This window comes from Tripterygium wilfordii, chromosome 10, assembly GCF_013401445.1.
Source record: "Tripterygium wilfordii isolate XIE 37 chromosome 10, ASM1340144v1, whole genome shotgun sequence".
NCBI lineage: Eukaryota > Viridiplantae > Streptophyta > Magnoliopsida > Celastrales > Celastraceae > Tripterygium > Tripterygium wilfordii.
The window spans coordinates 4,409,439-4,433,674 of NC_052241.1; the positions used below are offsets into that span (position 1 = coordinate 4,409,439).

Here is a 24,236-nt window from a genome sequence, read left to right on the forward strand (position 1 = left end):
AGGTCTACATCAGTGCCACATAGAATAAGCTTGTCTTTTGTTGGGAGACTATCATGAAAAATTTACCAAGCAAAATTTTTTATTTTTGGCCTCTCTAAGCTTCAAAGAAGGAGGTCCTCGAATAGTAGCAAAACTTCAAAATTTTGGCAAATAGAGATTGAGCATTAGTTAGAAGTCTCCAGCCTTGTTTTGCAAGGAGAGCCATATTAAAGGATTGAAAATCGCAAAAACCCAATCCACCCAAGTGCTTGTGGTCACAAACTTGTAGCCATTTAACCCATGCCATTTTTCCTCTATTTGGACTACGACCCTATCAAAAATTGTGAACAATTCTATTCAACTCATCACACAGATTTGGAGGAAAATGGTAGATGCTCATCACATTTCTTTCTTAGAATAGCTTCTTTGTATCATACTATCATAATATATTGGTGTGTATACTATTATATAGAATCACCGTAATATTAAATATTCCATCAAATACAATCTCCGTCTCTAATAAATCATCCTAGCCGTTTTACCCACCTTTTGTAAGATTGGATTTACCTTTTGATTTATATGATGCTTTTCATCTCCTCTATCGATCTACCATGGGAGATATTAATGATTCTTCCTTGAAACCAAAACGCAGTTTTGATCTGTTAAGCCATTATTATTTCTATCATTCAGACAATGTATCCACCCCACTCTGTTCACAGTTGTTGAATAGCGATAATTGGGCTACATGGAGCAAGTCTGTTGAAATTGTCTTTTAATAAAGAACAAGTTAGGCTTTATTAATGGCATATTCAAGAAGCCTTCCTGACCTAACCATTCAGATGAAAATAAATTATGGGAGAAAGCCAACGATATGTTGATTTCATGGTTTTCTAAGTTAGTATCATATAATCTTGTTCCAAGTGCACTTTTTGATTCGTCCACCTAACATGTATGAAAAGATTTTCGAGCCTGCTTCTCCCAAGGTAATCTTCCTCGTATTTTTCAAACTAAAGGTTCTATTGCTTCTCATGTTCAGGGAACGATGTCAGTCACAAACTACTTGATAGAGCTATCAACATGCTATTGCTACCAATACGATGACGGGAGAACCGAAAAGTCACACCATAATGAGGATCTTTCACGTAATTCCCATTGGGACTCAATATTCTTAAATTTCAGTTCGGCCAAATTTTAATTATGAAACCTATACTCGATATTCGAGAGATCTACAACATGGTTACTCAAGAGGAGAAGCAGCAAGAAATCAGTAGTAAGCATTCACTTACTCGAATTTTTTCGATTGCAGCGGCAATACAAAGCTTCAAGAACTCCAACAATATATTTTATGATAGACCATTATCTCATTCCAACACTGTGGGATTATTTTGTAACTATTCTAAGAAAGACACGCATACTATTCAAAGTTGTCCTAAATTGCATGGTTACCCAGTTGGTCATCCACACCATGATCCAAATTCCAAATCCAGAGTATGTCAGCCACTTTATTGCTCCTGAATTCATTGTCTAACTTGTATGAACATTTAGTCACCACTCTTCTATATGGAAAGAAAGAGATTAAATTTGAATAAATTTGCAATGCATTGAATAACAACGGCTACAGAAAGAAAGACAAGCATGTTCACAGTGGCTCTTCTATTGAGACATGGACTGTTATTGGAAGGCCAGAGAGTGAGAATTTTGGGAAGCATGGTAAGTTTTGATTCAAGTCGAGAAAAGAGACTTGCAAAAGATGAATGTACCTACTGCAAATAGATTGGGCATTAGAAGAAGGATTGTATGAACTTGAAGAGTAACGACAAAAAGGATACCAATGTCATTGTTGTATATGACAATGATAAAGATTCTGATGCGTTTATTGGTTCACCATTAGTTAGCTACATTGATGAGTAGATTTTAAATTCTAGTTGTACCTATCAAATGTGCCCTCTCAGGAATTGGTTCTCCACATTTGAAAAGCTGGATGGTGGAGCTATTTTGGTGGATGATAATTAGACTTGTAAAATTGAAGGAGTAGGGAGCATCAGTTTGAGACTTCATGATGATGTCACTCTAATGTTACACAGTGTCAGGCATGTCCCTAACTTGAAGAAGAATCTTATTTTCATCGATACTTCAGAGGCCAAGGGATATAGAATCATTTTAGAAAGTGGAGCCTTAAAGGTGATTTATGGGTCACTTGTCTTAATGAGTGGAAGTATAATTTTTGGTAGAGCAATTTCATCATCAACCAAAACAGTGAAGACTACACTTGTGGCTATTGATTCTGGACATACTTATTTTGGGCACTGTAGTGGGGAGGTTTCAAAGGGACTAGTAGAACCTTATGTAATGATTGGTGTCGTGGTGTGCAAACTTATTTTGGTAGTCATTGTGTATTAGGTAAAAAGACTAGTCCATTGGTATTTGGGGCTCTAACATTGGCGTACAATAATACATACAGCCCTATGATAGTTCCAACTTTGTGAGTAAATTAATCTTTTGGAACCTATTTGTTTAACTTAACTGCATATGCTTGTTTTTGGGCTTCTTATTTAGTTTATGAACTTTATTGGTGTGATACTTTGGATTTGATTAGTCTTCTATTGGTGATGATCATACACATTTTTCTATTGCATCTATTTCATTTGAGTTTGCCTTGGTAGCCCATAATTTTGTAGTTCATGATGGTTGGTTGAACACCTGGGCTTTGGTTGCATGGATTTGTAAGTAGTCTTTGGAATTTTTTAGTCTTGTGTCTTTTACCGCTTTGATTTTGTTCTCTGTAATTGTTCTACCTTGTATTTTGTTATTGGTTTACTTAATCTATTATGTGCATTGTTTTCAAAATACTTTTTGCACAATAATTTCATGTTCCAAAACATGTAACTGTTAGAATGATTAGTTGACTAATTGAACCACATATAGTAGTATCAATTAACATAACTATATTCTAATAAAAAAATAGTCAAAACAAATCTACATAATTATGTTGTCTTATATAGCACAATTTAGAGCTTTGTATTTTGTATATTTCTTTTGATCATTTATTTTATTGTGTTGTTTGTGTGGTTGCAATTTATCCTTCATTAGTTCAAGACTTTGATTCATTTGATAAGCTTTGTAAACGTAAGATGAGGTTAACATTACAGGACTAAACAACAAAAACATATGCCAGATTAGATGACAACGAATGGGTAATACATAATATAATCAATAATAGATAATTCTTATTTATAATTCAAGAGTTAAATCTTTTAAACTTGTTTGTCAACAGTTTTTTCTTCACTTCTTTGTCAATTAATCTTAGAAATACTTTCGACAATCATGCTACGGTTGATTCATTACCTTGAAAGATAAGCAATTTCTTAGATGCCAAGGCATCAAAATATTAATGATGATAGCACTTTTTAAGACATTCTCCATGGATTAGATGTTTTATTTCCTTGAAAAAAGATAAAGAATGAAATCGGATTTATACATTATGTGATTAACTTTTGATATAAGTGACACATAATACAAAGACACTTTTTTTGACTAATATTTTTGTGGTGGTTGAATAGTTTATCACTTGATATATTCTTTTTTGGGGTGTTTATGTGTTTACAAGTTCTATATGAATGTGTATGTGTTTGGTTACTGAGCTTCATAGATTGCTGCTATGATATCATTTTGTAAAGCTTCACATAATGTATAATAATTGAAATTATCTATACTATTCTGTATAAATATTCATGTTAACATGATACTTTTATAACAATGATTATAATTACAATTGTTTTTTTTTTCTTTGTCATATATTTATTGATGAATTTTCATTAGTGTAATTGTTAGAATAAAAATGTTTGTAGGTGTATCATATGAATATTCATATTTGTTTCTTTGGTTGGTTTTGTTTTATCTTTTTACTTCTGTCTATTTTATCTGTGATGAAAAATTATTGACATTTTGACAATTATAGAGTGTCTGGTGTTGCTTTTGTTTGAATGTCATGTTGGTGTATAATTTTTCAGCTTTGTGGTTTCTTTGAATTTGGTCTTTTATTATTTTTTGGTTTACTTGGAGTTTTGTTATTTATTTTTTATATTGGAGTTTTGATATGATATGAATTTCATGGATTTCTATACATGATGTATCAAATTGATCGGTATTTAATTCTTTTGGTTAGATCAAGTTTAGGGATATTTGATTATTTTTATTTCATAATTGACATTTGATATGAATTGGAAGAATTATTATACATGATGGACCAAGTTGATGAATGTTGATTTTTCAATTTGGATCAAGTTTGTATTATTTCATTCTTTCTATTTGATAATTATTATCCCATACAAATCACATTGATTATTATGCATAATTGATCAAATTGATGAATATTTGATTATTACTTGTGATATTAATTGGAATTACCTGTTATGGCTATTTGATAGTTGGGTATACTTTTTCTTTATTTACTGGTATGAGAGGATGCTTTTCCATTGATTTGTTGTCTATTTGTTACTTAGATTATGTATGCAATCCAAACACAATGAAGAACAAAGAAAAAACCAAGAATTATGAACTAAAAGCTAATCATAAAATATATGGTTAACAACAAATGAAATAGAGGGCATCGAGAATAGTACTTTGAATAGATCAGTAGTTAAGTGGATTATCAGGGATTTAACCTCACAAATCCCTACCACAATTATAGAAAATCAATTATTTCAGAATCATATAAAAAGGGACCTCCACTCGTGTGAAACTCTCACACCTTTTCACTTTTCAACTATTAGCTAAAGAGAGGCCTCTCAATATCGAACATCCTCCTTAGCCTTCTTTTTAATCGAACTGACTTGATCGTCACAATGTCCCCTAGGGTACACCTCAGGGAGCCCATCGTTCACGTTTATTACATGTGCAGAGAAGAACGCTACTCAACAGTTCCAAGTCTAATCAACTGAGATGACTGTAGGTCTAAGCAACATCTTACCAAGCTACTAGTTAGCTAATCTAATTTTGCACATCATCAGTTTTCAAACATTGCATAGAATTTCAGGGTCTAAAAGATTTGACGAGGTTTCTTTCAAAGGAGTTATATTTTATGTTATGTTTATTTTGAAGTTATTTTCACAAATTATCTAAATAATGAGCAACCATAAAAGTAAAGTAATGAATGTATAAGCACTTGGATTTTCCTATATATATTTGAAGAACAAGAAAGCTATAAATTACATATCTTCCTTCGGTTAGATGAGGTTATACCAACTTGAACAAAAATACAGTACGCCAAATATTTTGCATTTTAAAAGCAAAATGCTTTTATCATAAATTATATATACTATATGACTAAATTCATTATCCTTACTCTTTGTTAGGAATTTGGACCGGGAGTGAGGCCACATTACATAGATCTAACACATGTGGGTTTCCTTGGCACAATGACTTGGCAATGGAGGAAAACCCATCTTACTCAAAAACTTAAGCCAATGAGTTGGATCTTACCATGCTTTATAAATCACACTTCAATTTTCTATTTTCTCAATATGGGATTTTGTGTTGGGCTTCAACACTCCCTCCTCAAACATAAGTTCCTTCATCCTCAAACCCATCACACTTGTCACATCTTTTTTGTGCTTAGAGATGGAAGACCTTTTTTTTTTGTCGGGTCTTTTTGGGCCTCAAAGACACACCCCCAGAACCGGATTTCGATACCATGTTAGGAATTTGGACTGGGGGTGAGCCCAACACATGTGAGTTTACTTTGTAATGGAGGAAAACTCATTTTCTCAGACGTTTATGTCAATGAATGAGACCTTCCCGTGCCTTATAAACCACACTTCAACTTTCTATTTTTTCAATGTGGGACTTTATGTTGAGTTTCAATACCCTTGAACTACTTAGGAGAGCAATAAACCCACAGCGAAGCATGGGTGCATTGCTAGTTAAGCCATAAGGCACAAAGCACAAGTCACAACATTAAATATCAAAGAGTACTTCTGATAAGAGTGGCCATGTTTCATATACAAGATATGCAATTTACTTTTACAAAGAAAGGAAAGGACACATTAAGAACACAAACTGAAGCCCAAAACAAAGAACTCAAAAGCTTCACTTGACGTAGTAAGGTAGGTCGAGGACATAAAGGAGGTAGTAAGCCCAAATGACACCAGAGATCCCTCCAAAGAAGAACCCACCAGTGAACTTGGCCCACCCATCAGCAGTTTGGAGCTGATCAGGCTCCTTCTTCCTCCCAGTCAATGTCAGTGATGGAGCAGTGGACGGCTCTCCTTCATTGAAGGATGCAACTCCATACATTGTCAAGCAGATGCTGAGTATCACAACAAGTCCTGCAGCTGCAAGAGACCCTGCTCCTCCTGCATAAGGGGTGTTCCTCAACGGGCCGGTTATAACGAATGGGCCAACAAGAAGGTACCCATGGGCCAGGCCCACTTCAATGCCCCTTAGGAGTGGGCTGACTGCAGTCCTGTAGGCTGGAAGGTTAGAGAGGTACCAGGCAATCAATGGGCTTGAGGTTATTGGTGTTTCAAGGCTCCCAATGAATGGGTCTCCGTTGATGGGTTGTATCACTTGATAGGTGGGCTGTCATATGAAATAATTAAAACAAATTTAAATTAAAAGAGGTCTCCAATTATAATTAACTAGGCATCGTATGATGAAAAAGAAGCATTATGTGCTTCAACACCACCATTGATCCCATCATGGCTTCAACAGATTATATAAAACTATATAAGCATTATATGTATAATGTCAAGACTAAGAATCTCTTATCGATCTTATATAACCTAGCTGAATGATTTATAAGACAAAGCTAAGCTCTCTCACATTGTAAATGCATTTTTCGGGCTTAAGAACCAATGGCAACGATCAATGCCCGTAACCCAAAACGAACAATATCTTAAATGTGTTTGGGCAAGAAATTTCAATCATATTATCATATAGTTTCTTAGAACATTGAAAATACTAAACTACCAAGTTGAGTAGCAAAGACCAAACGAAGTTTGTTGTTCCCAAAAGAATTTAGAGGAAAAAGAAGGAAGCACAAATGTTTGATGTTTCCCTGTATATTATTAGTTCAGTAGTTTTACCTTTTCAGATTGGATGGCCTTGATGGTCGAGTAAGAAAATCTCCTAGAAGGCAGAACCCTAAAAGCAGCGCCTGATAGACCTTTGGGGGAGACCAGAGTTCTTGTGATTGGTGAAGTGAATGTAGACTTGAGTTGGCTAGCCATTGGAGAAGCAGTAGCCATATATAATTGAATCCTGATTGATCTTGGATTCTTCAAAATAGAGAAATGTGCAAAGGTCTGGTCTGGTTTTGATGGGTGTAACAATGTGAGGGCAAGATGTTTGAGGGTGTGGCTGCGGTTGTGTTATTGTGCTATCATTTCATTGGATGAAATTGGCAAAAACGTTATCCCTTTATCCAACCCCACCTCAATCAAACATTTTGGGTTTGGGTCGGGTTTACCCAGGTTCAAACTGGGTCGGGTAATAGTATCTGAAATTTGAGTTCCAAAAGTCAAAATCGTATCCGTTAGACTCAAAAAAATGGACAGGAATTACTTCTTTTTAATTTGAGAAATTAACACTAATTAATTTTGAATTTTCCATTAAAATTACGCACGAAACTCTCTAAAAAAAGCAGCTCTGCCTCGCCTTCAGAAGCTGTCGCAAAAGGAATCGTAGCAAGAATCGGAAACTGGAAACCTCTATCCACGACGTCGTTTTAATATCCCTTTTGTCATTCCTGCAAACAATGACTCTTTCACCTTCTCCTTTTCGGGTTGCATTGCCTGGTTTTATTCAAATTCATAGCGTTCGCTTTTGCTTTGTTTCTATACGAGACAATTTATTTGATTTTTGTTATTAAGAGAACAACAAGATAGAAGCAGTGGAACGAGACAGAATGTGTGTCATCATGGAAGCCGAGGAAGGTTTGGTGCCTCCTGGGAACTTTTCGATGGTGGAAGACGGCATTTACAGATCTGGGTTCCCTCAACCTGCGAATTTCGCTTTTCTTGAAACCCTAAATCTTCGCACTGTTATGTATGTTTCATTGTTTATTCATATGCATACTTTTTTTATCTAACTCGAGAAACTTAAATTCTTGTGCTTTCTTTCTTCTTCGTGTTTTTTTCAATTAATGAACCAAATAGTCAGCGAATTTCTAGAGTTCGGAAATTTTAAAATTGTGGGCTTTTTGATTGCCAAGAAACCTGCTGATACAATGGAAGAAACTTCTTTTTGTTAATTTTGTTGTCATGGATTCTGCAAAGGATGAGAAAGAAAGAAAGAAAGAAAGAAAAAAAAAAGAAAAAGATTGTCGATCAAGAGAAAATGCAATGAAGGTTTTTGTTTGTTTTGGTATGGATTTTGCTATTCTTTGATGAAATAATATGACTAGTGATTCTAACTTTTCGGCAGATACTTGTGTCCTGAACCCTATCCAGAAGAGAATTTGGAGTTCCCTCAATCTCAAAATATTCAGCTGTTCCAGTTTTGAAATTGAGGGGAAGACGGTGATTACTTTCTTCCTTCTCTGGTCTTTTATATGCAATACTTATTTTAAACATGCAATTTATTACATTTACGTGTATTGAATATGAATGTTTGTGGTATAATTATGTAAATTCTATTTCTTATATGATAATAATTTTTAATGAAGCATATTTTCTTTTGGGACTTAACAGCCAGTGTGTAATCATACATGCATCAATTTTTTGCGAATTGTCATTTTCATTTTCTAGTTTTGAAATCATGACTAGCAATTTTTTGCATCAACCACGTGTGGTAGCCAGGAATTGGAGCTGAAGGGAGGTTTTTTATCTTGCCATTAGACAATCGTTGCAGTTGCAGTTGCTTGCTAAGAAATCATAATAACTCGGTGATACTTGATATGAATTTAATTGCAAGCGTACAAATCGCACAAGTAATAAAGAAATGAGTAAATTATCGTTCCCACAAGGATATGTTAACAATAGAAATCTGACGCAGACGCGGAAGCTAGAACACTTGAATTCGTTCACGACGAAATCAAGAAACTTGGAATCCACCAAGAACAATTGAGAAAACCTCAAGAAATTTTATTAATAAAACTGAATGTATTGAATTGTATCAATTACAAACGTTTATGAAACTATTTATAGACGGACAAAACAATCAAACCCTTGTTGGACTCCTAATTAAACTAGAATTGAAAAATTGGAAACATAAAACGTGCAGGAAACTTAATTAACTTCTTTGGACACCAAAACGATGCCTTTTCGATCTCCTTCCAATTCCAAACTTTAGGTCTTCAAAATCAGTCCTCCGAAACATATTATAATAAGGAAACACACGAGGGAATCAAAAGTTATGGACGGTCAAAGTTGGAAACTGAATCTTTAACTCCCAAAAACAACAACTTCAATTCTGATTTCGATTTGACTTCCTTCGAACACGTTCCAACTTCTCAAGGAACTTTTCCACAGACCGTTCTACGTCAAAATCAATGTCAAATCATGCAACAACTATGTAAATTAGGGAAAATGATTCGTGATTGGTTTTTGTTTTTTGTTTTTACCTAACTAAATCAAAGAGCAAAAGAGCAATCAAGAAATCACAAATGTAATCAAAGATCAAAAGCACTAGGATACTTAATTTCACCTCAACTATCCAATTCAACTCCCTTGATCCCTTAATCCCTAATTCCTCTCTCAATAATGACAATCGGTCTCCCAATCCTATCCAATGTTTTATGTTTAGTCACACTAGAAGTATCTCTATCCATAACCCCTGTTATTCCTAACAATCGGGTTCAAGAGACAAAGACCCATTAAGATTTGTGGATTAACCGTGTAGCGATTGCATAGGTCATGCCCCTATATTCCTATGGTTCATGCAATCTATGTCATCTATGGCAAGAGGCAAATCTTAAAGATCTCCTTCCGGTCTCAATCTAAACAACGAATCAATTGAATGATGGTCAAACATCCAAAAGCATTAAACACACCCATAAACAATCAACAAGAGAGAGAAATCAAGAAATAAGGACACCCAGGTTTATTGCATCATCAAGGTTTGGTTATATTAAGACCCTAGTAAAGAAATCTAGTCACTCATGGAAGCAAAATACATCAATAAACACAGAAAATCAACCATAGAAAATAGGATAGAAAAGGAGAGAGGAAACCCCCTTGTAGACCCTCTTCTTCTCCAAGCTGCAAAGGTGCCTCCAAGCTCTCTAATGGTGGTAGAATGTGTGAGAATGTGAGAGAGATCCCCCCTAAAACCCTAAAGACTCTCTATTTATACCCCTCTAAACCCCATAGTCATTTGACCCAAATGAGAAATCAAGAAATAAGGAAACCAAGTTTATTGCATTATCAAGGTTTTTTTTTTTTTTTGAGTACAAGTACAAACACAATATACGACACACCACCATATCAAGCCTATGAAAGTACAGGTGTCAACAGGCCCCATGCAGGAGGCACAAATCAAGCCCACGCAGGGGCAGACTATCAAGCCCACGTAGGGGCAGACGAAGCCCACACACCTCCTTGTAAATATTCGGAGGAGGTGAGACTAGAACCCATGACCTCATTCAAGGACATGCAAAGTCATTGCCACTCAACCAATGGCTCATTTGTTGCATTATCAAGGTTTGGTTACATTAAGACCTTAATAAAGAAATCTAGCCACTCATGGACGCAGAATACATCAATAAACATAGAAAATCAACCATAGAAACTAGGATAGAAAAGGGGAGAGAGGAAACCCCCTTGTAGACCCTCTTCTTCTCCAAGCTCCAAAGGTGCCTCCAAGCTCTCTAATGGTGGTAGAATGTGAGCGAATGTGAGAGAGATCCCCCCTAAAACCCTAAAGACTCTTTATTTATACCCCTCTAAACCCCATAGTCGTTTATGATGATGATTGATGTTGTTTTAAGTCGGACTCACATGAGTTTAGGGTGTTTTTGGAAATCTGAAAAGTGCAGAAATCGCGATCTGGGCTGGTCCGATCGATCGGATTTTCATTTTGGGAAGTCTTCATTAAACGGGTCCGATTGATCGGAATTGGGCCCGATCGATCAGATTTCTTTACTTGCAGATTATGCAACTTTCTTCAATCTTTGCTCCGATTTGACTCCAATTCGTCCTGTATGCTCCTAGGCACTTACAATGTGCAAATATACAATTTTTAGGTAACAAAAATCCCAATTTGACTCTAAACAATACAAGATTGCATATAAAGGATGTATAATTATATGTATATAATTATCACATCAATGTCGTTTGGTTTTTGGTAATTCTGATTGGTATTATAGCAAAGACAAAATGACCAGTATGTAATCCAAGAGTTGAGAAGTTGGGAAAATGGGAATGCATTGCTGTGCACGCAAGGGAAAATCTTATTGTAGGAGGTATTCTAGGGAACTTAAGTAATTAACATTATTGTCAATGGGTCATTCTTTAGGCTATAACACTGATTATATCATGAAGGTGAACAATATTTTATCTACCATGTGCAATTGTGCATGATTGTGTGTTTTCAGTCGTCAATAACATGCTTATGCTATATGATGATGGATATACTATGCTGATATTCAAATCTACATTACATGCATTTGCAGGAGCCTCCTGTATCGATACCCAAAGATCCTATCATGAAGGTGTTGGACCATAGGTCCTACATGTATAATTTTGATGATTCACCATCTCATACTATTTGATTATTTAATGAATTTGTAAATATGTCAAGCAAGTGAATTGATATGTATTGATAATCATGCTTAACTTTTGAGAATATACTATTGGATTAAGATAATCATGAAATCATATTTGAACATCATAACATACTTTTATAATCATGATTCATCATATTTTAAGTGACTTGAGTGACTTGGAACCTGATATGTCTTGTGCATTTAAAACTGTTGAAAAGTTAGTGTGCGCAAACTAACTTCTAAATGCCATAACTTAGTCATATGAATTATGATTAATGTGTTTCTTGAACTAAAATTTAGTTAAGACATAAATGAACACATCATATGCAGCGTAAATGATCAAATTTCACCTTTTTACTGTTCAATTTTATGTTCGAAGTTGTTGCATCTGTGAAAACCTGAAACTGTGCTAGTTGAGCTTTCTGTTCTATATTGAATGACCATATGAAGGAATATTGCTTTGAAATTTGACATGTACATTCTAATGTGCTCAGTATGATGTATCATACATAAATTAGAATATATTGAATCCTATTTCTATTGATTGATCTAAGTGCAAGGCATGAAGCTTTTACAAGCTTACAAGCCCAATGAGGTGTCTATACACCAAAATTCTTTGTAGGAACAATCAATTGGGAGTTCAGTTATGTCTAGAGTTCAGTTCTGAGGAGTAATGTATTCCAGCTACCTAAGAATGGTCTTGATCCTAGGTCTATAGTCTTTACAAAGTTACAGAGAAGCTTGCTTAAAGATTGGAGGGAATGTTAAAGAGCCCATTTGAATTCAAGAGAGATACATGTTTAATTTGCTTGGCTATGAAGTTGCCAACAAGGTCTTTTCAAGAATGTTATTGCAAGCACGTGTGAGGGGTCGGCCTTGCTATTGGGACATGTTTCGTCACGTGAAGGAGAACATATGTGTTTGATGAGGTCAATGATCAGATTTTACTAGGCTTACAGTCTATATCTCTTTGATCCAACGGCCTAGTTGTTTATTGAAGGGCTGAGATGAGAAACTATAACTTTGTGACAAGACAACTGATGAAGCTAAAGGACAAATGGAACGGCTGAAATTTGTAAGGTTGAGATCAATTTTCAGTCTCATCTAGGGGCCATGGATGCTAGATTATATGGACGGTTAAGATCAGCTTTTCAAAGAAGATCTAAGGGCTGTAAATGAAAGCCCCATTTCCATCAAAGAAAGAGTTTGCCCGATATTCATTTTTGGAGAAGTTTTGTGCAAGAAGAACCTACTTTAATAAAAGATTTCCAATTCCAATTCATTTTTTTGCAGTTGGTCCAATGGCTAGTTATTTTTCTTTTCTTATTGAAGCTCAATATCCCTTGCTCTTAATCATTCCCTCTGGTGAATATGTGAAGAACACAATTTGTTGATTGCTTTTCATGTCCTTGAATTGCTTTCCAGTTTATCTTGAAAACATTGTTTTTAATAAATTTGATCACACGTGCTTAGATAATTAAATAGCAAATGCCATATAAATACCCATTTGACAAATGTCTGACACATAGGTCCATTTAAAATTCTTTGAGGGGAAAGAGAGTGAGCAAGGTCGGAAAAACCTTGTGGTTTATCTCTTGATATATTTCTTGGGGGTTCGAATATGAGTTCAAGGGTGTGAGAATATAAGAAGTTCAAGATGTAGAATCTTATAGGGGATAGGCTGAATTGGGGCTTATGAAAAATCTCTAGGGTTCTTGAGTAGAGAGATGTCACTAATAATATGTTTGTAACAATTTCATATAGTCAAAGTTTCTCTGATTGTCTCTGACAACAGTCATAATTTTTTCTCCGAGAGACAACACCCATGGTTTTCTTTGGTTTGAAGTTTTTTCACATAAATCTTGTGTTTATTGATTGTGTTATTTCAATTTCTCTTTACTTTGTTGATAGTTTTGAAAGAAAGATCATGGAGGGTAATTCCCCAACAGAGGGTGGGAGTTTCTTTTGATAAGTTTAGATATGATATCTATTCTTAGATCTGACATCATATTCTTCTTCTTCTTACCTATCGGCATCTGCAAATTGAGCTATGCAAGATCTAGCGACAGCAAAATCATGTTGTCTTTTAGTTATATTTCTCTACAACAACACCAAAGAACCAAATCAACCATAAAAATGGTCTCTAAGGCTTGCATTAGCCTCAAAATCAAGCGTATTCAAGGTATCTTTTGACAGAAATCGAACTTGAGATTGATGTTTCTTTTGCAATTCAACGGCACTTCACACAGCTCCTTTAAACCATATTCTATAATTTAAAATATTCATTTCTTCAATCACTTTTAATATCTTTTCTATTTAATTTTTATTGACTATATTTCAAACGAAGAAATATATTTTTGACAACATTATATTTAAATAAGATAAATAATAATATAAAAAAAATATTTTATATAGACATTTTGTTCAGTTAAGTATTTCAATGATCACTTTCCAACGGTCAAAATTTCAAATACCAACAATCAAAATTGTACAACATGATTGTTGAAGATGAGCAACATCTACACCTTCCACAAAAATTTTTCCTTCACATGTGATCAGACCGATGAAAATCCTCTGTCAATAGAAGTGTCACATGACCATGCATATGAACTTCACGATTTTATAGATCAACATTATCAAATCAGCGATAAAGAAGCTCATTCTCTACTTCATAGTGATCTTATCGAGCATTTATGAAATATTTATAGTAAATCATAATTCGTACTGTTTACCTCCTAATTATTTTCGTAGAGAAGTTTAACTTTATGTAATTTTAAGTCAATCTAATACGAATTTGTTTTTATTTATATTACTATAATGTAAATTGGTAATTGAAATTAATAGTGATTCATGGTATCATATAATGTAGTCAAAGCGGACCACTATAGCTTTGCTACATGAATTTTTATAATTAAAATATTCTTTTTATGTCTTTTGAATCTTTTTTATTATTTAACTAAAAATTTGGACATTTGACTACATTTTATGATACGTAGCGGACCACTGTAGATCTGCGATCAGGGCAAATGCAATGGTGAAGTGGTATTGGGCCAACAAAGATGTTGTCTTTTGCTGATGTGGCTGTATTGTAAAATGTGTTTTGCTTATGTGGCTGTATTGGGATAAGTGTTTTGCTGATGTGGATGTATTGATATTTAATGTTTTGGTGTAGTTTTGTTGTGGATAATATGGAGGAATGGAATGTTGTTGGGTTGGGTGGAAAGAGAAAGTGTGTAGGAAGAAAAAGTGTATAGAAATTTGTGTTTTACTAATGTGGCTGTATTAGAATACGTGTTTGACTTGACTTTTTGTGTAATAGAGGTGAGACCGGGCTAACAAAAATGTTGGCCCAGTAAATTGTTTCTTATTGCATTTGCCCTCATTATATCTTATTTTACAAAAGCTTATGTGATGTCACTTTTTGATGCTTTGTACACCTCTATCTTGTAAAATGGGATGTCGGGTGACTTTACAAGAGCCGATATTGGTGCGCTTAGCATGTCCAATGGGTGACTTATAATAGGTAAAAAACTATTTTAGGTTACCCCTTTTCAATTTCATGCCAACCAATACCCTATTTTCTTACATATTTTTGGTGTTTTAGTTTTGGTTGCCCAAGTACGTCCACCATCCCCTAAAACCTATCAAATGAATAAAAAAAATTCTCTCTCCTCCTCTCTTTTCTCAAAAAAATATTACAATGATATTGAAACATGGGATATGGGTTGGAGGGGTATTAAAATAGAAATCACCTAAAATAAAAATGCTCTAAGATGTCTAGAAATTCCAAAATGGGTATTGACATGAAATTTGTCCTAAATTAAATGGGCCGAAGCCCCAAAGCCCATGGCCAAAGCACATGATCACTAGATCATAGGATAGCACACACGGATAAGTCGAATATTAATACTAGAATATACATTCAATCATTCAAGGGACAAGTAACAAAAAGACCACTCTATTTACTATAAAGGGTCAACTAGGCCCTTCTACTTTTTTTCGTACCAACAAAGCCCCTCTACTATGAATAACGGACCACATTAGCCCTTTGAGCTCATTTTCTGTCAAATGCTGCTAACATGGACCTCATTATTTGACATGGATTTGTTACAAGTTTAAATGAAAAATAGGTGTAAATTATAACAAATATCAAAATGGTGTGTTTCTTCATTTGAGCTAAACCCTAGAATTTATCCTTTTCTTCTCTCACATATGTGCACATCGTCCTCCAACCCCTCACTCTAGTTGCAGCTCTCTTCTCCCTCTTTTTTAGGTATGTATTCATTTTTGCTAGCTAAATGATTATTTTGTCATTTTTTAGTTTCATTTTAGGCTTTCTTTTGGTTTGGGTTGGAATATGATGTCGGGTTTCAATTTTGGCTTGTAGCTCATGTTAGGGGTTTCAATTTGGCTTAGATTTCATTTTAAGGGTTTTCGAACTAGGGTTTATAGTTTTCAAATTTGGGTTTCGTTATGTGGGTTTCAGTTACTATTTCAATTTTGAATTTTAGTTTTTTTATGGAAATTGATGTTGGATTCAAATTCGTCTCTGTGTTTATTTCAAGTTTCATCTCTCTATATTATTGTTTATTCCATTGAAATGGTGAATAGGAAGAGCAAAGCTATGAGAAGACCTATTTCAATTGATGACATTAGTCTGATTTTGGTTTAAGTTTGCATATGATATGGAGTTGTTTTGACCACTCTACTGTTGTTGTGACAAGGAGCATCTAGTGGGTATAGCAGTGACGACAATGAACAAGAAGAGCAAAAGAAAGAGGAAGAATTCCTCCCCGAAGATAATTCTTTAGATGATGATGAAGAATTTATTGTAGTGAGAGAGAAGGTGAAAACTATGTAGAGATTGGAAATCTGTGACTCTACTATAGGAAAGTGATAATGATGATGATGGTGCTGGTGCAAATGAGTCTGAAAGTGATGTTGGCAGTGTTAAAGTTAATGTTGGGGATGCTGAAATGGATGTTGGAGATGCTGGTGGTGAGTTAGATGGTCCATACAATGAGTACTTAAAGTCTTCCGATCCTGGTAGTTATAGAGATAGCACTGATATGGATTTGTATTGACATGTGTTTAAGCTCATGAATTATGTCTAATTTATACCATTCATGTTAATTGAAGCCTGTTAATTATCTTCTTGGTTTTAATTTGAATATTTGCAATACAGGGCTTTTTTGTAACTAGTTGAAATGAGGGTGTCAATTGGCCCTTTTTTTTAAAACTTCAAGTATTTGACTCATTTCTAAAAGTACAAGAGTTTTAAACAATTGATAATTATAACTTTCTAGAATTCCATAATTCAAGTTTTGAAATTAACCATTTAAAATTTTTCATGACACATGTCAAACATTTATTGGTCAATGACCCCTGCATTACACGTGGAATATAAACAAAAATAATTAAATTCCATGTCATCTACTAATGACAATGTCAGCAATACTTCAAGAAAAATGTGTTCGAAAGGCTAATGTGGTTTATTGTTCATAATAGAGAAGATTCGTTGGCACGAAAAAAAATAGAAGAGTTTGGTTGACTCAAATATAGGTTATGTCCACAATCCCTAAAATCCTATCAAATCAATAAAAAATTCTCTCTCCTGTCTCTTCTCAAAAAAATATTAAAATATTAAAATGATATTGAAACATGGGATATGGGTTGGAGGGACATTAAAATAGAAATCACCTGAAATATATTATCATTTATTATTTATAATATATGCTATAATATATATTATTGTCAAAATTATTTACCAAACGGGCACTTTAAGATATTCAAAAATTCCAAAATGAGTACCAACATAAAATTTGCCCTAAATTAAATGGGCCGAAGCCCCAACGCCCAAAGCCCATGGCCGAAGTCCATATCACCGGATCATAGGACAGCACACACGGATAAGCCGAGTATTAATACTAGAATATTCATTCAATCATTCAATCATCGTCAAAACGAAACCTAGGGTTTCTCATTCATCAATAACCCAGAATCCAATCAATCACCTAATCATAGCCGTCCAATTATGACAGGGAAGGCGAAGCCGAAGAAGCACACGGCCAAGGAGATCGCGGCGAAGCTCGACGCGGCGACAACGAACAGGGGCGGAGGCAAGGCCGGCCTTGCTGATCGGACCGGTGTGGAAAAGGGCGGACACGCCAAACTGGAATGCCCTCACTGCAAGGTTACGGCTCCTGATGTCAAGTCTATGCAGATCCATCACGAGGCGAAGCACCCTAAGATCCCTTTCGAGGAGTCCAAGATCATCAATCTCCACTCCTCCCTTGCCCCTGAGCCGAGCAAGACTAAACCTGGTGTTCGGGGAAGCCTCAAGAAGTGAACTTCAAAATTATACGGCTACAATATTGTGTTCTTCTGGTGGTTTGCGTGTCTTTGTTGTGTTTGTTGGGTCGTTTTGGGTCTTACTACTTGGTGGTGTTTTTGGTTCCGAGTTTGGCGGATGACGATGAATTTCTTGGAATCGTAGATGCTACCTATGTTTGCATGGAAAAGTAATCAGAAAACTTTAAGGATGTATTAGCTATGTTTTATTTCTTGGTTGTGTGATCGCAACGAGATTTGTGAGATATTTTTTAGTGCTTGAATGTGAGTGTGCTTAATATCCTGCTCTTTTAAGTATGATTTAGTTTACGCTTTAGTGTTAATTGGTTTTTTCTTTGATGAGTACGTTTTTTTTGACGAGTATGTTAATTATTTTGTTATTCAGAACATAGGGATGGATAGCGTATGCCTGGTTTTGACGTGGTTTGATTGTGAAGTCTAATAATGATTAGGTTGTTGAGCTTTCCATGGTTGGTTTTTTGAGACTTCCATGGTTGGCAATTTAGGATCCATGAGGACACTCGGTTAGGGTCTGTTTCTCTGTCATCTGTTCTTAATCTTTTGGAGTTTTTTTTTTTTAATATACAGGATTCAAATAGGTGATGCTTAGCCTTGTTCTTAATTATGCTGTTTCTTTGAATATAAGGGATATTACTTGGGAATTTTAGTTGTATTTTGGTGTTGACCCCTTCAAGCTAAGCCGATGGCACTAGGTATAATTTTGGAGAACACTCGCCCTGTGGGGTGGTGGGAATTTGGTTTTCTCTCCATTTTTCTTCTGCCGAGAGTATAAAAATCAATTATGCTTAAATATTACTAGTTATGTGGTTACGTCGAGGATAGAAACAGGTAGTGCCTGGTGTAGTCAATTTGTCATTAAAAATTGTTTTACTAGGATAGTGGGGGTTGAATGATGTTAAAGTATGCTGGATTTTGCAGATATCATGATTCCATCAAACTTGAGAAAGACACTGATGAACCATATACGTATTGGTTCCTTCTGCAGTGCTCTTACTCATTATTAATGCTTTTAAGTGATTTGGGATATTGTAATATGACAATGTACTTGTTTCTTGTTTTGATATTCGTTTTGGTGATAGGAGATTGATATTTCTACATTGTGTTATCCTTCACACTCCTGGCTGCGCTTCTCACTGCTTTGGATGGTCTTAGGAAGAGGATGTCACGTGGGTGCGGATATAATATATGTTGAATTGAAGGTACATTTTAAAGACTCATGCTAGTCTGGCCTTTTATAGCATTCAGACTATTTCAACTTCGATAATACACAATTTTAGAATGATATATCTGTTAGTAACTGGGATGAGGTGCGATGTGTGAATGACATGCTTCTCAACTGGACTGAATAAGCTTATGGGCATTGTATATGCATGGCAGTTAGTTTGTAGTTTTCTGACGAAGTTTATGTAGGTGGTAAGTCTTTTGGTGGTGGTTAAGTATACTGGTTTAACGTCCAACTTGTCGTTATGCTTATGAGATGTCAATATTGAAATAAAAAAACTTTGATTGGAGACTTTCTTTCGGTGGAAGGAGAATGAAATACTTGTATTTTTCCTTGTTCGAGTTTGTAATGAAGCGAGTCTTGGAAATTTGAGAGACATTTTTCGCGCCCCTGCTGAAGTGTTACCAGTTTTGTTTTTGGTTGTAATGTTTTTCGTTGTCAGATGGTGTGGATAAAATGCTGTAGATTGCTTACCTGAAGAAGAAATGGAATGCCTACATGTGGTTTATATCTCTCACTATCTTGAGTTTTTTGTTGGTGGTTGCATCCCTTGTGGTTCTCATTAATGGATGATGATTTCAATGCTTACGATCGTACCAGAGGGAGGAATGTTGTTGCATGGATGAATGTCTTGCATCAGTTGTATGCAAGGATGGTTCATGGTTGGAAATTGCCAGAAACCATTCACTGAATTATTCAGCGGACAGGAAGAAAAAGAATGTATGAGCTCTTGGTCTATGGATTCACTTCGAGCCGGAAGAAAAACAATGAATGGGCTGAATCTGATTCAGTAATATGATTCGAGACTTTTACACATTTGAACTTGTCTTATTCTTTGATGGAGGAAGCTCAAAAACCTCCCCATGAGACCAGCTTTAGCCAAATTTGCATCACTTTGCAGCTCTACGAGACTATTACTGGTAACGATCGACTATCATGTTCATAAAAGAAGTAAATATAATAAATTGAAGCAAATAAATATAATAAATTGAAGCAAATGGTTGAGTGACAGCACAGAAAATACGTCTGAGTCTGAGTCACTAGTGGAGTGTTCCAAAAAAAAAAAAGAGCACAGAAAATAAATGACCATGAAATCAATGAGTTAAGCCAGTCATTGTAGAATTCATTTACGGCAATGAAAGCTCAGCTCAGCTCATATCTTCTCACATTTTTTCCAATAGGATGACAGAAATCGAAAAAAAAAATGTTGCAATGTGGTAGTAATTTCACAACAATGGATAATAGAAAACACAAATGCAACTTTCCAGTCTAGTAAATAAGCTGAGAGAACTAAGTCGCAGTCAGGCGCGAGATCTAAGTCGTGCATTGGGGTTTAAAGTGAAAGATAATCAAGGTAAATACTTGGGAGTTCCTCTCTTTCATGAACGTGTTGGACCCCATTCTTTTCAGTTTATTATGGACAAGGTTATGGGTCGTCTTAGTAATTGGAAAGCTTCGAACATGTCTTTGGCGGGGAGGATTACTCTTGCTCAAAGTGTTTTAGCAGCTATGCCGATTTATACTATGCAAACTGCCAAACTTCCAGTCTCTATTTGCAAGAATTTGGAGCAATGTTGCTGCCAGTTTATATGGGGGTCACAAGGTGCACTTCGGAAAATTCATTCGGTCAGTTGGGATCGGGTTTGTAAAGATCGTAAGGATGGTGGACTCGGGTTTAAAAGATTAAATATCCAGAATGATGCATTGTTATTGAAGCAAGGTTGGGCCACGTTAACAATGGGAGATTCTCTTTGGGTCCAGGTAGTTCGTCATAAATATGGTGTAGGTAATGAGTTCTTGCCTATATCGCTACCCGGTAGTGCAGGATCTAATTTTTGGAGGGGTTTGTAGCGGGCGTGGCCTAGCTTGATGGATGGGCTTCAATGGTCTATTGGGGATGGAAGGTTGGTGCGTTTTTGGCAGGATAAATGCGTGGGGGACGGCCCAATCCTGTCGAGCTGTGTGATGAATCAAATATCTGATGAGGATTCGCAAAAGGGTGGTAGCGGATTTTGAGGATGGTTCAGGTAAATGGAAGTGGCAGGAGTTTCAAGCTTATTTATCCGATAATGTGTGAGCAAGAATAGCTGCTATTTCTCCTCCTTGCGTTAATGCTGGCCCGGATCAGATTTACTAGAGTGGAGATGTTTCGGGGAACTACAGTTTCAAATCTGGATACAGAGTTTTAACTGCCGATTTTAGTACTACTCATGAGCTGGTTTGGAAGAAAATTTGGGATTGGGAGGGTCCTCAGAGGATTCGTCGTTTTCTGTGGTTGGCGGCTCAGGAGAGTACCAATAGTGCATGGCTGAGAAGAGGTATGGCTTCAGATGATTTTTGTTTTCGTTGCGTAAATCATGCGGAAACATGCCTTCATGTTCTTCGTGACTGTTCCTGGGCAATTAATGTTTGGAATAGTATTGGGTTGGACATTATTGACAGCCGATTCTTGTTTGTTAATACAAATTTTTGGTGTGACTTGCTGGTTGTTATGGCAATGGCGAAATCAATGTCTCTTTGAGAAGGACTTTGTTGAACCATTGAATCCTATGAAGGTTATTTTTCATAATGTAAAGTGTTTCATGTTGACGGATGATGTAGTTGGTAGATTGGCTGGAATGAAGAAGCTCAAGGTTGAGAAATTGATTAGGTGGATCCCCCAGAAGAAGGATGGGTGAAAGTAAATACTGATGGGGCTTGTCGGGCTAATTTAAACTGTGCTACTGTCGGAGGTTTAATCCGTGATAGTGTTGGATTTTGGTTAGCTGGTTTTGCGATGAATATAGGGTTGTGTTCAGTGCCTTATGTGGAGTTATGGGGAGTTTTGATTGGTTTGGAGAAGGCTCGGGAGTTGAGCTACAAGAGGATTATTGTTGAGGTTGATTCCAAGTTGGTTTATGATGCTTTGAATGGCCATGTATGTAATATCTTGACCCGATTATAAATTGTTTATGGTATTTTGGCATGTTCATCGAGGTGGAGTAAACCTCGGAGATCATGAACCGGGATTTGGGGAGAATAAAAATTAAATTACAAAAAGTATGAAAATATTTTCATACATAGAGGATTTTAAAAGAACATTTTTGGTGCAAGAATTACTTAAATCGGATTTAAATTGGATTTGTTATGAATTTTTGAAGTTAATTGGAACAATTTAGTTAGGGGTATTTTTTGAAAGGTGTGTGTTTTTGTAAGTAAAAGATTGTATAAAAGAAAAATTAAAATAATTAAAAAAATAAAAAATTTATTACAAAAATACCCTCTTCTCTAACGATTTCCTCTCTCCCCTCTTTCTCTCTCTAAAACGGGTTCAACGGTGATTTCTTGATTCCGGCAATGATGGTGGTCGTGGTTGGTACCAAAAGAAGCGTATGGACGAGACGAGTGTAACCCAACTTGAATCATGTTGAACGGAGCTCCGGTTTGGGAGAAATCTGAGATTGAAGTTCTAGCCACCGTGAACTTTCTTTGGTCGATCTGGCCGATTCCGGCGACGGTTTGGCTTGATTTAGTTACCTATGAGTTCATCTCAACGAGCTCTTCAATTTGGTGTAAGATTTGATAGGTTTAGGTTGCCGAATCGCCGGCGGTGACGTTAGCCGAGTTTGACTGGGTTTGGGCCGAGTTCGGCCGAGTTGACCCGGTTTGACCAGGTTTTGACCCATTTGACCCGGTTTGACCGTTGACTTTAATCGTTGACCATAGTTGACCGAACTTATTTTAACTGTATTTTCGTATATCGTATTTTTCGATGTAGACGGTGATCCCAGTTGAGATTCGGAGCTGGTTGACTTTTCGGAGTCACGGGTTAATCGGGGATGCGTGCTTGATATTTGCATCCTGATTTCCAGGTAGGGGTTTTTCGTGTCTTTCGCGTGTGGTTCTAGAGTTCCGGTTTCACGGAGTCTTGTTATATTGTGGTTTTCTCAGTTTCTAGGGACGGAAATTCGACCTGTTTGTATAGTTTATACGTATTCTCTGTTGATTATCATTATTGGCATGCTTTTAGGAGTGAGGTGATTGGAGGTAGTTGATGTAAACGGTGGGGCCCATATAGGAGCCCAATATATCGGATTATGATGGATTTTACAATAAATTGGGTACGTACCTGTAGACCGTCTGAAGTGAGGTGCATCACAGGGGACGCTCTCTGGTGTAGGCTATGCTATCGGGATATCCGATCCTCATCCAGTTTCGGTGTGGACCTGACTAGGAGACACCCTACGAGGATTAGGGTGGGTTCAGGGTGGATTATGGATTATGGATTATGGGTTACCGGAGACTAGTGTTTGTGGTTACGGTGTTGTATAGCCTTATCGGCTGTCATGTTATTTGGTTGGATTACTGATGGTTATGTATTTACTGTACCTCATATTCTAAATCATACTCCTGGATTTCTTATTTCTGGATATCGATGTTCCTTTTCTATGCCCTACTGAGCTTCTTGGCTCACCCCTCTTCTTGTTTCTCTTTCAGGTGAGATGGATATTGGTGACGCTGGTCAGCAGCGGGACGCATGAGCTGGTGTGTAGAGCCTCGAGCTGTTTCTTTAGCGAGTTTTGAGAATTTTGGCTGGTCAGCGGCGGGACGCATGAGCTGGCGTGTAGCCTCGAGCTGTTTCTTTAGCGAGTTTTGAAAATTTTGGGTATTGTATTTGTATATGTGTTACGTATTTACTCAGTCTGATATCGGTTAGATATGTTTTTTTTAATTTTATTTCCGCTGTTGTATAGATACTCCGACTATTTTAGGTGGGTGTATATAGGTGGTATTTTGGAGAGACTGTTTCCACATTATGTTTCAGGAGTTGTTACCATTTTATATAATTTACATATTATGTTTCAAGAGTTGTTACCATTTTATATAATTTACATATTGGATTAAGGGTTGGTTTGGGGGATGGAGTCCCTTGCCGGTCACATTCTTATGGATATAGGTACACTGCGGTATACTTTAGGA

General features: G+C 36.1%; 3 protein-coding genes and 1 long non-coding RNA gene across 4 annotated transcripts; 3 read left to right on the plus strand and 1 right to left on the minus strand.

Moving 5' to 3' along the window:
* Positions 1–5,915: 5,915 nt before the first annotated feature.
* On the minus strand, positions 5,916–7,336 carry LOC120007202 (photosystem I reaction center subunit XI, chloroplastic-like). Its single transcript, XM_038857403.1, has 2 exons — positions 7,065–7,336; positions 5,916–6,558 (listed from the first exon to the last, which is right to left on the minus strand). The coding sequence occupies exons 1-2, from the start codon at positions 7,224–7,226 to the stop codon at positions 6,067–6,069; spliced, it is 654 nt and encodes a 217-aa protein (XP_038713331.1). The 5' UTR covers positions 7,227–7,336; the 3' UTR covers positions 5,916–6,066.
* Positions 7,337–7,735: 399 nt separating this feature from the next.
* LOC120007273 (tyrosine-protein phosphatase DSP3-like) lies at positions 7,736–8,482 on the plus strand. The gene is made up of 3 exons (XM_038857475.1): positions 7,736–7,775; positions 7,851–8,025; positions 8,404–8,482. Exons 1-3 carry the CDS (start codon positions 7,736–7,738, stop codon positions 8,480–8,482), a joined length of 294 nt encoding a protein of 97 aa, XP_038713403.1.
* Positions 8,483–17,622: 9,140 nt separating this feature from the next.
* On the plus strand, positions 17,623–18,338 carry LOC120006801 (protein METHYLENE BLUE SENSITIVITY 1-like). Its single transcript, XM_038856890.1, has one exon. The coding sequence runs from the start codon at positions 17,718–17,720 to the stop codon at positions 18,030–18,032; it is 315 nt and encodes a 104-aa protein (XP_038712818.1). The 5' UTR covers positions 17,623–17,717; the 3' UTR covers positions 18,033–18,338.
* Positions 18,339–22,538: 4,200 nt separating this feature from the next.
* On the plus strand, positions 22,539–24,116 carry LOC120006816. Its single transcript, XR_005470106.1, has 3 exons — positions 22,539–22,930; positions 23,035–23,128; positions 23,754–24,116. It is a non-coding gene; the product is annotated as an uncharacterized LOC120006816 (long non-coding RNA).
* The last annotated feature ends 120 nt before the right edge of the window (positions 24,117–24,236 follow it).

What these genes read in the sequence shown, in the direction of transcription:
- LOC120007202 (XM_038857403.1), bottom strand. Translation starts at nt 7,226, where the DNA reads ATGGCTACTGCTTCTCCAATGGCTAGCCAACTCAAGTCTACATTCACT. An exon ending in AGGCCATCCAATCTGAAAAG is followed by an intron (nt 6,559 to 7,064) that starts GTAAAACTACTG and finishes TTCATATGACAG; the next exon opens with CCCACCTATCAAGTGATACA.
- LOC120007273 (XM_038857475.1), top strand. Translation starts at nt 7,736, where the DNA reads ATGACTCTTTCACCTTCTCCTTTTCGGGTTGCATTGCCTG. An exon ending in TTTTCGGGTTGCATTGCCTG is followed by an intron (nt 7,776 to 7,850) that starts GTTTTATTCAAA and finishes TTTGTTATTAAG; the next exon opens with AGAACAACAAGATAGAAGCA. An exon ending in CTAAATCTTCGCACTGTTAT is followed by an intron (nt 8,026 to 8,403) that starts GTATGTTTCATT and finishes ACTTTTCGGCAG; the next exon opens with ATACTTGTGTCCTGAACCCT.
- LOC120006801 (XM_038856890.1), top strand. Translation starts at nt 17,718, where the DNA reads ATGACAGGGAAGGCGAAGCCGAAGAAGCACACGGCCAAGGAGATCGCG.